The sequence below is a fragment of the Arvicanthis niloticus genome, chromosome 15 (assembly GCF_011762505.2).
Source record: "Arvicanthis niloticus isolate mArvNil1 chromosome 15, mArvNil1.pat.X, whole genome shotgun sequence".
NCBI lineage: Eukaryota > Metazoa > Chordata > Mammalia > Rodentia > Muridae > Arvicanthis > Arvicanthis niloticus.
This window is the reverse complement of record NC_047672.1, coordinates 61,901,418-61,916,646: the sequence shown is the minus strand read 5'-3', so window position 1 is coordinate 61,916,646 and position 15,229 is coordinate 61,901,418. Positions and strand designations below refer to the sequence as shown.

The 15,229-nt window shown below is 39.4% G+C and overlaps 1 protein-coding gene across 2 annotated transcripts in view; it reads right to left on the bottom strand.

The window, feature by feature from the left end:
* Positions 1-15,229, bottom strand: part of Abcb1 (ATP binding cassette subfamily B member 1) — a 159,857-nt gene that overhangs the window by 77,925 nt on the left and 66,703 nt on the right. For both annotated transcript variants that reach the window (XM_076913103.1, XM_034519162.2), the window contains 3 exons: positions 13,617-13,760; positions 13,114-13,184; positions 9,926-9,974 (listed from right to left, as the gene is read on the bottom strand). In XM_076913103.1, coding sequence (XP_076769218.1) covers positions 9,926-9,974; positions 13,114-13,181 — 117 coding nt within the window. In that variant the 5' untranslated portion in view covers positions 13,182-13,184; positions 13,617-13,760. The remainder of the gene's footprint in view (positions 1-9,925; positions 9,975-13,113; positions 13,185-13,616; positions 13,761-15,229) is intronic.

Below are 15,229 nucleotides of genomic sequence, written 5' to 3'. Positions count from 1 at the left end.
TGACAACGGACCCGCCTTTGTTGCCCAGGTAAGTCAGAGACTGACCACTCAGCTGGAAATTAATTAAAAATTACATTGTGCTTACAGACCTCAGAGTTCAAGACAGGTAGAGAAGATAAATAGAACTATTAAAGAGACCTTAACTAAATTAGCCTTAGAGACCAGCTGGAGATGACTGGACAGCCCTCCTTCCTTTTGCCTTGTTCCAGGTTATGATTTAAGCTAACACCTTATAAGATTTTATGTGGGAGGGTCTCCACCACTTACTGAGAGAGGTAGAGTATATGATTCTGATGTTGTTCTTTCTAAATCCCTGTTTGCCCACATGAAAACACTTGAAGTGGTCCGACATGAAGTCTGGGAACAGTTAAAAAAAAAAGCTTATGAGACTGGAGACCTGAGTGTGCCTCATCAGTTCCAGGTTGGATATGATCTTCTCATCTGCCACCACTGGGTCGAGAACCTTGAGCCTCACTAGAAAAGACCATACCTGGTGCTCCTGACAACCCCCACATCAGTGAAAGTCAAAGACATCTCTACTTAGATTCATGCCTCCCACGTGAAAAGAGCTTCTAATTATAGGCCCATATATATTAAATAAATTAGTTACCTTTGTTAGAGAAAAAAATAAGTGCTGTTCAGATTTTGATGTTACACCAACAATATCACACTTTACAGGGTCAAAAAAAAAAAAATCCAGATTATAAAGATGCTAAAAATTAGTTCTATGATTAGAACTCTTACATCAGAAGAAGTGGGGAAATGAAAGGGTTAAAATTGTTCAAAAACTCCTAGCAGGCTGAGCAGAACCAAGAGTGCAGGTCAGCTTGGTCGTGAACTCTGTGTGTCAGGAACTTGGATGACCACAAGATGGGTGGTTGCTTATGAATAGGCTCTTGAGAATAGCCTATACAAAATGTTCTCCATGACTGTTCCTTGTACCCTGTCACAAGCTGAATAATGGGCTGGGACTTTCCACAGGTACTCTCCAATAACCCCCTTCACTCCCCCTGGGTTGTGGTTCACCCCCCGGGTTGTGGTTTTCTCTTTGTAGTTTTTGCCTTTAAATTTTCTCTGCCTCCAAACCCCGGGGTCAGACCCCACTGCCCCTGTGTGGGTCATGAGTCTTGACCTCAGCATGCTGATCAAAATGTACCTCTTCCTGATTGCATCAAGTTTGGTGTCTTATGAGTTATTGGGTGGCTGCAAATTCCTGAGGCTTGGGTGAGATCCTCCCTTTGTGGGGGCCTTACAACATCACTTTTTATTTCATGGAAAAACCCTAAATACCCAAGACTCCCTTTAAGACACTATGGAAGAAATATTTCACTACTTTTTAAAATTACCTTTGATTAAAGATGTACTGTACAATGCCATTTTAGCTTCAAAATAATTTCAACATATTTGGAAAGAAAAAAATAATTACTTGGATGAATATTTCCCAAGAACATTTTCCCTAAAATGTAGAATATGGTTATAATGAATAAATAATACAGATCGACATGTCTCTAACCATAGGCAAGGAACAGAAAGAAACAGTGACGTGAGGAAGAAGCATAATAAACAGTAAGCAAGCCCAGGGTCCACCTAGGAGACAGTTCATACTTTTTTTTAAAGATTTATTTATTTTATATATGTGAGTACACTGTTATTATCTTCAGACACACCAGAAAAGGGCATTGGAACCCATTACAGATGGTTGTGAGCCATCATGTGGTTGCTGGGAATTGAACTGAGAGCCTCTAGAAGAACAGTCAATGCTCTTAACTGGTGAGCCATCTCTCCAGCCCCAGTTCATACTTTTAAATGATTTGAGAAAAGAAAAAGAATATGAGAAAATAAAAATAGAAGGTACCAAGCCAACTGTGAGAGTCTGCAAACAATCCCTATGGAAAATGTTTGTCATAGGATGTACAATCTAGCTACAGGTAGCATGTTTATAATCATGGGAAGAAAACTAGGTAGGAAATGAAAGAAACATAAAGTGAAGAGATCAGGCAATAGTACCAAAATGGGTGTGAAAGTCTATGCATAAGCTCGGAAGCAGGTGGTTGACATGTGTATACAGGTAGGTATAGGCAAGACCTTTTTAATTCAGGGAAGAAATTGGATGAAAAGTCATCCCTAGGCAGGAAATGTAAACCAAATTAAAGATCTGGGATCTGCAAATAAAAAAAAAACACAGAAGCACAAACAAAGAGTTTAGAGTCTATATCTACTTCAGAAGGAGACTGAACTAATCCTAAAGTTACCTAATGACAGTACTAAGTGAGGAGAAGTGCTGAAATGACCGGTAGAAAAACAAGGAGTCAGAGAGCTCTAGGCAGTACTTAAAGGTACTCCAGACAGTGGGAGCCTACACAAAGACACTAATAGACAATTAGTGAAAGCGGAGGCTTGTGTAAAAAAAAAAATCTAATACTATATTACTTAAGTATTTGTCTTTGAATTATATCGTGCTTCTAAAAATGTACTCAAATGAGATTAAGTGTGGGTTAATGACACAATTTTCAAAACATCCTCTTCTTTACAAATTAAACCCCTATGGAAAGAATAGTGACTGGGCATATTTCATTTTTGATGGGACCACAGACTAAAGGTTGCCAGTGCATTCTAAACAACTGTCTTCCTCCTTAAAAATGGAAATAGAAAGAAATAGGCAGCAATTATCTTCTTTTAAAATATCTATTAAATATGTCAAAAACCAGATTCACCAGAGTAGGAAGTAAAGGTAATTGATAGGCAAAAATTTCACTCATCATCACCACCATCAATATTTCACCCCTAGACCTTCTCATTGGCTAAAATCAAAATGATGGAGGTGATCATGCAAATACTTCCTGACTACTTAACTGAACAACAGATACAAGCCAGGGAACAAATACCAAAGATACGTAATCTCCGAAAGCTTAAAAGCAGAGGGAGAGCAAAACAAAAAGTACAGGCAGTGTGCATACCGCATGCTCTGGCAGCAGTATAAAGAACAGCTATAAAGTGGAGCCAATGATCATTAGCTCTTCTCTGGAAATCAATCATAGAGAGATGCTTCCTCCTGGTTTTGAAGAAAGAACAGTGGTTCAGAAGCAAGATGGAAGACATCATAGCCAGAAGAAAAATCAAGCAGAAGCAAGAAAGATCCAAACGGGCTTTGAGAAGGCTCAAGTTTCTCAAGTTAGAGTTTTGATATATGAAAGCACAGAAATAGAGCATATTAACTACTCATAGGTACCATTCATGGAGATGGGAAAACTGGAAGAGTCAAGTGCTTGAAAGGATGGAGAGCAGAGAAATCTCTTGAGTGTTTGCACTCTTATCTAGGAAGTGCTACCCAGGATGATCTGATTCACCGCTTTATAGCAGCAGTCATAGGAATGGGTTAGACCATAAAGTATGAGTAAAGGGGTGGTGGAGGCAAGCCAAATCTGAGCACAATGCAACAAAGATAGAATGGTGACTTTTCTAGACCTTGAGATAAAAGACGAAGAGAAAAAGTAACTAGCAGGTTGTGGTCCAATGCCGATGGGACTATTTAATTCACAATGTCCTACGTCTACAGGTAAGCCAGGCAGAGAGACAGGTGGTAGAAACATAGGAAGTAAAAAGAGGCCAGGAACTTGAAAAGGGGTAGCATATAGAACTGGAAAAAGACTGGGAGAAATGATGTAATTTTTTATAATTTAAACAAGTTGAGCCTCAGTTTTGGTATTTATCAAATGATAAAAAAAATCAACACAGCTGTTACAAAGATTGAAATGCAATGCAGAAAATTTTTATCAGGAAGGTGGTATAAACCATAAAATACCCATTACTATGATTGGTTTGCAAACATAACAAAAAGACTTTTCAGACTCTTGTAGTCAAAGAAGACAAAGTTGTAACAACATTAACAGGTACAACATAAGACTGGATGAAAGTATTAACTAGTAATAATTGAAGGCCTTTAACATAAAAGGAAATGAAAACTATTTGGTTAGAGGATGGTAGAAAGGACTGAAAAAGTAAACCAAGAACACAGAATGAAACAAACTGGTATTGAAAGCTAAAGGTGAATCATGCCAGGGAAGAAGTGGATAGTACAGGCACGAAAGTCTTTAGACAATATTCACAGTATGAGGAGAAATATGACTTTACTGGAGCCACTGAGTTAGAGAACTCATTCAGTCATTCAACATTTTAAATTTGTTTAACGAGCTGTAATAAGGTTCACATTTGGGTCTAAGGACTGGCAATGATGGTGGATAACACAGGTTACCTGTCCTTAGCACACTTACAATGCGTGCAGTTGGTAATAGAAACAGATATGGCCAATATTCACTCACTATCTAGGAACCTATTAAGGCTCTGGGCACTGTTTTAGACCCTTGAGGATGAACAATGAACAAAACATAAAAACACTCTGCTCTTGTGAGCTCACATTCAGGAAAAAGAAAAATGTCAGAAGTGAGGAAGTGGCTAAGCAGTTACAGGATATAACATCAAGTGACTGATAGAGCCAGTGACTTTAGACTGGCAAGTCAGGGCACATCTCTCTGAGATGAAACCTTGGTAACAGGGAGGATACAGTTATGGTGTGGGATCTCTAAATCAAGCACTCAGGAAGCGTACATGCAAAGATGCTTAAGTCGACACGAGTTTGGTGTTATTAAAGAACAAACACCATAATAAGAACAGAGTGAGGAGGAGATGTCTGTAATTACGTCATAAATGAGACAGGTCATACCACAAGTGGTATGTATATTAGAAACAGCTTAGTTTTTACTCCAAGGTTTCCCTTAAGTAAAAAGGAAAAGCACTGGACCACTTTTGTGTAAAGAAGAAAAACAGTGCAACACTTGAAGGAACGGATTGAAATGAAGTTGTGTTACTCTTGCAGGTAGGCCCTGAGAAATACGAAGCTGGAGTGGATACAAGAAGAAAATAAAGCCTTGCTAGGAATGAGAGGCAAAGGAATGTCACTCCTAACGTGTGCACAGTCTAACTCTGGGACACTGTCTGTGAATGTGCTTTCTTACATTGTCTGACGTGATAAAGGAGACTGCAGATGTTAGGAGTCTGTGGAAGATTACCCTGGGACACCCAGGTAGAGACACTGCCATCATAAAGATGCTTGTAAGAGGCAGGTAGGTGCTCAGAGCCTAGGTGATGTGATGGGGACGCAGAAATGTAAGTGGTCCTAGAAGCTCAATGGGGGAGAAAACAGATTCTTACCGAGAACCTCCAAAATGAACGCAATCTCCTGACACCCTGACTTCAGTTCACCCAAGAACTGGAAGAGCATATATTTGTGTTGTCTTAAATCTAATGGCATTTTTTCTTAAATTTATCTAATGGTATTTTCTTCTTAAATCTACCTAATGGCATTTTCTGCAGCAGCATTAAAGAATAAATGCACAGAGTCAAAAGAGTGATAATAAAAAGAGCCGACTGTCGTTAGGAGGAATCAGAAGCTGTAACTGAAACCGATACATCTGAGCTCAGGACTTCATGAACATGGCCATCTTAGGAGAAGAGGACCAAGGTGTAAGTATAATTTGCAAAGGCAGAGTATGGGTGGGGATGTTATAATTAAGTCAAAGAAAACAGTCTGGGCTGATATGGCTACTAAAATAGAAGGATGACTGGGGTTAGGTAAATGAAGCTGACCAAGGAGGAGTAAGCAAGGGACATCATTGTGAAGGGGAGAGAGGTGGGGGCGGAAAGCGTTTTGCATGAGAACCAAACATACTTTGAAAACATCTGTATAGAAGCAGATGAATACCAGCATTGTCCGTGATTCAGAGGATACAGGACTAAGAAATTCCTCAAGGGGAAAGGTGACACCAGAAGCCAAAGAGGTGGGAGAAAACCACACTGTAGCATCACAGAAACAATGTGGTGGCCAGTGACAAGGGCAGCTTTGAGGTCAGGCAGAGTTTTCAAATATCCACCAAACTGAGTAAGTGGTAGGGATAGAAACCAAATTACAAAACATTCAAGCTAATTGGCAACAGAGATTGAAGAGAATTGTCAGTGGAGCCAAATTCCATTCGGAGAGACTGGGGATATAGAAGAAAAGGAATGATCGTAGCTGTGTAGAGAACCGGAAGAGGTGGGAACCAAAGTTCAAAGTTCAAGTAAATGATGTGGTATAAGAACTGGGCCAGGCATGGATGGTGGCACACACCTGTAATCACATGACTTCTACTAAGCTAGAAAGAAATGTTAGTTTCAAGGCATCGTGGACTATATAGTAAGACTTTGTCTAAAAAAACAAATGCCTCATCCACACTGGGTGACTCTACCATAAAAAACAGGAAGGAACAGATCCAAGTTTGAGTAGGTTAGTAAGATTATCACTGTTATAAAGGTCAAGGAGTGGTTATTCATATAACAATAAAAGTCACAGGGTGAGTAAGAAGATCAGGAGTGGAAGAAGACACAGCCAGGCGGCAACGTCTTCAATAACCAGATGGTCGTAAGATAACACTGTTAACAAAGAACTCTTCAGCTTCAGAGAGGTTACATTTTAACCAATCGTAAGCTATTCCAAAGATTACAGTTTTAAAAGTAATAGCCATGTGGCTGGGCAAAAGTTGGGCCTTCTGTTATAATAGTTACGTCACTGTGAATTGTAGTACATTACTTAACTTCTTAGTGTGCATTCTGCCCAGCTATGCGTGAGGTTAAGAGGAGTTCAAACATCAGATAATGCATATAAGATCCTGACAAAGGACTGGTTCCTGACACTGAGTGCTGTCATGTGTTTAGAATGATGACAGCTAATATGGTGTATAATGTAGATAGTGCAGGGTTAAATCTGCCACAAAATGCTACCAGGGCCTGTGAACGTTGAGGAGTTCATTTTAAAGGAATCACAGACAATTTGCGCGTTTTCTGCTTTTACTTCCACCGGTCCAGCTCTCCCCACTCCATCTTGAGTTTATTCTACATTTGTGTTTCTAAACTAAAATGAAGTCTGACACAAAAAGAAAACTAGTATAAAAATATGCATGAGTTGTTTGCTTTCTAACCATTTCCTCAAGACAGCTAAGGCCCCTAGTAAATATAAGTCAACTTTGGGGAGCAGAAAGAGTGCGGAAATGTTTAGAGAGAACCGCTTAGATGGTTGGTATCTAGAATGTGGATGGGGAAAGATCCATCATTGTACCTAGTAATGTGGCCACTTTGCAGTGTGGGTTATGCTAAATGAATGAATCTACAATGTTGGTACCAGCTGGGTAGGAAGTTCCTTAGTGATCAGATCCCAGTGAGAACCTTGGCCCTGTGACTAAAGGTCTCCGTATCATTGTGAATCTGTTGTTACAACTTGCAACTCCTTGCTGGGGTCCGGGGCAGGGGAAATGGATGTTTTGAACAGATAACTGTGGGAGTGTGTGTCCAATCTTTTCTGAACCTCACTCCGTGCGACTTTTGCCATTACTGACTTCGTTTTGTATCTTCTTGCTAAAATAAAACTTAGCTGCAGCTTTTCAGAGAGCTGTTGTCATAGCCAATGAGGCTTATCTGAGAATTATTCTTGCTAATTGAATACATTACCTAATCCAGTCCTGAGTTCTGAGTTCACCTACTAAGTCATTAGCCTGAGAATTCTTTGAAATCCCTTATGTTTTACTCTTACCTAGAAAGTATTCAAAAACATTGCAATAGTATTAGAATTTACCCTAAAACATTCTAACTATATCTCTGTGTTTATAGGTTTTATATAGAGGTTACCATTCAGTTTTCTACATCAACTCTTTGGGACAAGAGAAAGATTATTAGATATTGGCTAATTATGGTTGTCAACTTGACATATCTGAGGAAGGAACCATAATTGAAGAGCTGCCTCCATCATGTTGGCCTATGAGCCTATCTGTAGGGCAATTTCTTGATTGGTCATTGATATAGGAAGACTCATCCCACTGTGGAAAATAGCATCCCTGGAAAGGTGGGGTTGGGCTATATAAGAAAATATGTGAGCCTAGAAGGAAGCTCACAAGAGCCTTTCCACCATGGCTTCTGCATCAAGCTCCTATCATGTCTTCCTGCATTGGTAGACTATAACCTGTAATATGAAATGAACCCTTTTCTCCACACGCAGCTTTTCATCAGTGTAACTAGAACAACACTCAACAATTACAGCACTTAGTCAAAAGACTTAAATACATTTCATTAATTCTCACCTTAGTAGGTATTTGGGGGCAAGAAAATGCTTGCCCCGTTTCTTCTGTAAACCTGTAATAATAATATCTACCTCAAAAAAAAAGCTTAAGGAAAAAAAAAAGCTTAAGGATTAAATGACTTTGTGTGGGAAGTAATTATAACAATTCTGGCACATATTGTTATACATGTGAGGTTATTACTACTTCACATTCAAACTTTATATTTGTGTGTATGTCTCTGTCTCTGTCCTCTCTCTCTCTCTCTCTCTCTCTCTCTCTCTCTCTCTCTCTCTCTCTCTTTCCCTCTCCCTCCTTCCCTTCCCCTCCCCAGTATGGCTTGAATTGAGTATTGATAGTAGTAACTTTGCATAGTACTTAGGGTAAATTTCCTAAAACATAAAATAAGCCTCAAGTCTTTAAGAAATTATTACCTAGAAATAATAAGTAAAGCACAGAGATAAAGATACAATTTTCTGGTATTCTGACCATGCACAAAAGCCCTGAGTAGACCCCTGGCATCAAAACAAACTAAATAAGATAACAACAATAACCTAAACAATAAAGTAACTGCATAAATCAAATTTCAAGAATAAATCCAACTCTAACATAGTAAGTTTTCTTCTCATGCAAGACTCTTAAGAATGATCTCTTTAAAAAGAAGAATAAAATCCAAAATAAAAGGAATTCTGCCTGTGATGACCTGTGCAGCAGGCTGGCACTGCCAGGTCTCTGGAGGTAGACACAGGAGGATCAGGAATTCAAGGTCCCCATCCAGTACACAGGGAGTTAGAGGCCAAGATATATGAGCTTCTTTCTCAAAATAAAACCACCACCAACAATAATGACAAGGTCAAGAAGAGGAGTGGAGTCAAGTCATGAAGGAACCATAGCAAGAATAAACATCATGAGAAGATGCAGATGATACAAGATAACCAGAGTCCTCACTGCAAGTCACCAAACTGATTTTCCTACCTAGCTCTATTTCTATAACGAACGCACAGAGATGCAGTTTACATGGCACCCCTCCTGTCCTCCACATTCCATAACACGACTGCTGTGGAAAGAGTGGATTATAAAAAGCAGGACTCAATTGTTTGAGCATTATCCCAGGTTTCAGTGCCTGGGACACTTTGTGTAAATTTGCACGGACCCTTAGAAAAAGAGGAAGTGTTCGAGGAAATAGAGATCATTAAAAAAAAAAAATAGCCACACCTATAAAATTCCTATATATTCCAAGTGAGTTTAAAGAAAAGCTTCCAAACAACCAGCACTGCAACCAGAAAACTAAATGGTTATGTAATCCTTTCAAGCTCTACATTTTCAGTTATTCAGCACAGAAGAATGGTGGCACATGCTAAATCACAGTAATAAATAATCTATTGCTACCTTTTATTAGACTAAGTACTTGGGACTTGGACCCTACCAGGATGTTAAGGGGCATTAAAATTGTCATGCAATATACCCATCTCTCAAAGCTAGATGGCAAAGAACATGACAAGGAAAGATGCCTATGGAGGCCATAGATCATAAACATACCTCATAAGAAGAATACAGAAATCTAGACAGGAAGGGGTGTCTGCTAAATCACAATTCACATAAGCAGTCCTTTTTTTTTTTTTTTTTTTTTTTTTTTTTTTTTGAAAATAGGAGAATTCTAATCAGTTACCTTTATCTCCCTAAAACTATAGTCTCCAAGAAAATATTGTTCTAGATGAATTATCTCTTTTCTAGGGAACAGAAGGAATGACATCAGAAGGTCACCATTTAAAACATTAAAAACTCACCATTGTAAGCACACTGACTGCTGGTTTCTTCTCTTTCTTCTCCTTTTTACTGAAAATAGAGCAGAATAATTACATGAAACTTTAAAAACCTTATGCAAAATCTTAGAATTGCTAAATCAACTTACAGGGATTTTGTTAAATGACAAGACAAAATTCATGTCTGCATTAGTCAATGAAAGCATAATGGTATGACATTTATATGGCTTAAATGTAAGTATATCTTAGAAATCTACTTAAGTGGTTATCAGTGAGAACTGGGATTTTTATATATTCCTTGTATCTTAGATATTTTTTAATTTTCCTTACACACACACACATACACACACTTTCTTACAATGAGAAAAATACACTCCAAAAGGGATGTTTTGGATTTTATTCTAATTATGAAATAATTTATGCTTTTAGGATTGGTCAGTTTGACTGTCATCTAAGTCATTGTAGCAATACATGTCCTATCTGTAGACTGAATATTATTCTTAATCATTCCCTTTCCTAATAAAGCTCCATGGTGATCAGAGGCTGAATACAACTAGCCCAAAAAAAAACAGAGTAATTAAATCACAGTGTGAGGAAATCTAATTGAGAAAGGATATCTGCAGCACTAAGTGAACCATTAGGGAAAGAAATACAATGGAGAAAAGATGCTCTGTAAGCAGTCAGGAAGCTGTCCTCAGACACAAAGGGTCAGTTCTCATTTTGAACCCAGATTCAAATGTCACACTAACCCATTTTCACTCCATGTAACAGCTACCTAGGATGTAAAAGCAAACTAACCATAACAAGTCTTATTTCTTGGTGTACAAACACTGTTAGAAAAGAAAAGCTGTATGTTTACAAGTATTTTTTTAAGTTCAAAAAGTATATTTGTCTTCTTCCTTCTTTTGACTAAATAACATTAAAATAAATCAACATTCAGTAGCTGTCACAATCACTCTTCTCTTTATTCTTTTCGGATGCTCACTGAATTTGGATCTTGCTCAAAAGGCTAGACTTGTGGGTCATCAACCCTTGGTGCCTTAGGCACAGATGGCATGTGTGGCTTTTTAAATGTTTTTTTTTTTTTTTTTTTTTTTGTGGCTAGCACTCAAATGCTTATGCCTTTTACAGATAGAACCACCTTCTCCATGCTAATAAAAAGCTTTCTAAAGGAAAATGACAGTGGTTTCTTGCATTTGGCTTGATGGACACTGGACAGACTATAAAGAAATATCGTCATGTTTGGCTCCACCCTAACCCAGGAAAGAACCCGTCAGTATCCCAGAAACCAGGATGAGAAGAGAGAAATAACTATAAATGGCAGAATTTTAGTTCTAAGCTCTTTTCCATTCTCTAAAACTGGCGCTACTTGGAGGTGTTACAATAATATCACAGGCACTAAGTAAGCATTCCTCACACAATTTGTAAACAATTCCGAGGAAGGCAAACTTCATGTCTTTCAGGGAGGAGAAAACTGCAGAAGAGTAGAATCCCACAGCTGGGACAAAACCCAAGTCTTATCCTGAGCTATAGGAATAACCTCCAAACTGCAAGATACATCCTCAGATGTCACTTTAGAGCACTTATATAGAGCTCAGGGCCTTGGTTTTGAACTGCAGTACCATAAAACAAACAAACTCAACAGATCATTTTTATGAAAAATGTATGCAGATGCATATAGTCCAGGGGGTAATATTATTCCAGCATTGTCTGTCAACCAAACTGAATGCTTCATTATGATCCTTATGTTATAAAACATGAGTATTGACAACAGCCTAAAACCAGTGGTGATGAGCAGTTCTTATAGAAAAAAAAAAACTGTTTGAATTAAAATCTGTAAGGAATGATAGCACACCAGTACCAAACTGAAGATCTGTGTAGGACTGGACACTACTATTTCCTTCCACATAGCCTCACACTTACTCAAATGTCTAAGTGTCTGTGATGGACACAGTTCTTTAAGCAATTTTTTCAAAGGCAAAATTAGGCTACCTTCTCTCCACGATGTGTCTACCTTTGTTATAGAAAGTTTTTATTACTGAAATATGAAATAACAGGAAAATGTAAAGATTAGTATTAATTCACCTAGATATATAAATTATGACATTTGACAATATGTATCCATGCAAACAGTACATGGTATCAACTGTTAAGATTCTACCAAACTATTAAGCTGGAAATATTATAGTATTCATGTATTCCACTCTCATTATCAAATCTAATTAATGTAACCTCAATGTTGAGATTATTTAAAATCCATCCCACAGAGTTCCCAAGTATGCTTTCTGTTGTTTTTTGTTTGGTTGGGTTTTTTTTTTCTTTACTGAACTCTGAGTTAGTCAGAGCTCACATAACACATTTGCTGGTTATGTTTCTTTACTATCTCTTAATTTAGAAATCCCCCTTTTGTGGTGAGACTGGCTTTTCTGACACAGTGTTGTGACACTGGCAAAGGGGTCCCATGCTTGCTATCTCCTTCGGAATGAGCACAGATGACAGCATATCGTGAGCAATGGTGTTTAGAAACCATATCTGTTGCTTGGAGAACATATTTCTCCTCTCCCTTCTGATGGACTGAAATGAATTCTAATGTCATAAGTCAGCACACTTTGACACGTTTGGTGAGTTCATAAGTAGGCAAGTTACCTGTGCTTTCGGCCTCAGACACTATCTGATGACATTCTTAACTTGTGGGTTAAAAGAAGCTTGCTTAATACAGCCTCAAAGACTTAAAAGAGTCACAGGAATGTAAGGTCGCAGACATAGAGGTAGGCTAATAATAATAAGGGCATTATGGGGGCTGAAGATTGCCAATGATAATTTTTAAGTAGGTTCCTTTCAACATTCTTACCTCTCCCACCACTGAAGTTCTATTCACTTAACTAGCCTTTGTAGAGATTTGAATGTAAGATGTGGCTTCTTTCTGTGGCAATACAACCTTTTTTACATAAAAATCGACATTGAGAACTAAACAAAATGTAATTTGGACTTCTTTTCCTTCTGCCACAAACATGATATCTGTGGTTGCTTTATTAGAAACAAGATAATGGGCCACAACGAGAGCCCAAGCAGTATGTGGCTCAGCCGCATGAGCGATCAACAGTGTTCATAAAGCTGAGATCATAAAACTAAAAGGATGTGAGCGATGGCCGGTCTAAAGGCTGAACAGAAGCTTGTAAAGTAAAAGTACGAAAGTGAAACAATCTGACTACCTCTTTTTGCCCATCTTTGAGAAGTTCTTGTCTGTGCTTCCATTAAGGTCCTCTTCAAGTTCCATCATGACCTAGGGAGAAACCACAGTTCATTAGCCAAACCAGAGCCTAGGCAGAGCTCACAGCCCTGTAGAGCCCAGCGACGAGGAGCCCCGCCCTGATGCTCCCCGGCCGGGCCTGGAGGTAACTCACTCCGGGGGGATCCCGGGGAGCTGTGTCACCCCCATGGACCCGGTGCTTGGCTATGGATGGGGCCATCCCGCCCTGCTGAGTCCCTTCCGCCCCGCGCGCTCCTCAACTGGCCGCTGCCCAGCTTGCAGCTGCCCAGCGGGATCCAAGCGCGGGGCTGGTGCGGGGGAAAACACCAACCTGAGAGCTGCTGCGGGAGCTCCTGGTGCGACTTGGGGATATAGCTACTTGTTCCCCCACGGACTCACGAGGACTCTGCCACCGAAGCAGGCTCAGGTATCCAGAGCATCCCACCCTTCTTAGGAAATGCCTACCTCACGTGTCTCTAACCCCAGGTTTCCTCTGTAAAGTCCGCCAAGATGTAGCCTTTGGAAGAAGCAGCCCGGCTCTGAGATGAACGGAGCCTCGGAGGATGGAATCAGCTCCTGGAAACCGCTGCTGGATTGTGCCCCGGCTTCCTGAGGACAGGAGAGTAAACTTAGTGTGCTCAACCTACGCCCAGGCACAGTCCCGCCCAGTCAGTGAGTTTGACCAGGAGGTTAACCATCTCCCGGCCCAGCTTGACTCAAATATTATTGCTGGAGAAATTGCGTAACAGGTTGGATTTGTAGACGAAATGTGCCGTCTGGTTTCTCCTCACAAAGGTCAGTTAGACAAACTCACATCCCAAATCATCAGAGACACACTTGCAAGAGTCTTATCTCTACATGGCCACGCACATGTCTGTGTATAGAGTTGTGTTTGTAGATCTGTACTGACCCTCTGCATATGGCAAAGTTAAAAGACGCATTCTATTCATAACATCTAATAGTCAATTAAACAATGGGTACAGACCCTGCCTGTCAGTAAACTTCCCAACTTATCCTTTCTTTGAAAAGGATAAGAGAACCCCCATGCAGGAGCTTTACTTCAGTATATTTCACAGTCCCTGAGGTACGTCAGCTTCTCTTTTATTAAACAAAATAAAACAAACCAGAAAGAGGACAATTTCCAGTATATAAAATGGAGTATTTCGGTGTAAAAATGGTATTTAAAAATAATCAAACCAATGTCTATGTTCTTTAAGGGCATTTGAAATTCTTACAGTTCAACCGGGATTATTAAGCATAACTTTTAACACATTACTTTAATGGCTATTTCTTTCTGTGTTTATATTTTATGTTCTTCCTGAGATTTTCTTCAAACTGACCAGAAGTAAATGCAGTCTTTCCAGTTCAGATTCACAGATCAGTTTTAACCCCTCCAAGTGTTTCATTCTTTTGTACAGCACAGCTAGTTTGTAACCTCTAATTTGCAGTTATCTGACTTACATCTATGCCTCTGGACTTGCTGCAAGTATTGAGGAAAAAGGAAATCTTTTCATTCCTTCTGCAGAGTGTGAAAGTGTATCTTCTTAGACTCAATGCAGTAGGATTCAGAGGTTGGGCTTTAGGGAAGTGTTTGGGTCATGGGGCTCTGACCTAATCAACGGATGGACCCACTGAAGGGTTCCTACTGTGGTGGACTATTGGGATTTAACTGAAATTTAGAAGGTCAGACTTAAATCAAGAGAAGTCTTTGGGGTCTGTCCTGAGAAATTATGTCTTGCCCTGGTCTCCTTCCACCGCCTCTCACTTTTTATCTGCCAAGGTGTGAACAAGGGTGCTTTGCCACATGACCCCAGCCCTACTTCCCCCAGCCTAATCTTTCCTTCTTTGATTTTGTTTCTCTGAGATATTTCATCACAGTGATGTAAAGGTAACATGCTTTCTCCTAAAATCTCTAATTATTCCAGTTCTTCTTCTTACAGCCTTCTTGTGAAGTGTGCCTCTTTCTATGATTCCTATAAGAATTTTCTCTCTTTCTAATGCTTCTGTTTACCTACTATAAATCCAAATGTAATATATTCTAAAAGAGGAGCACCTTGATGAACTGATTTGACTTGAGG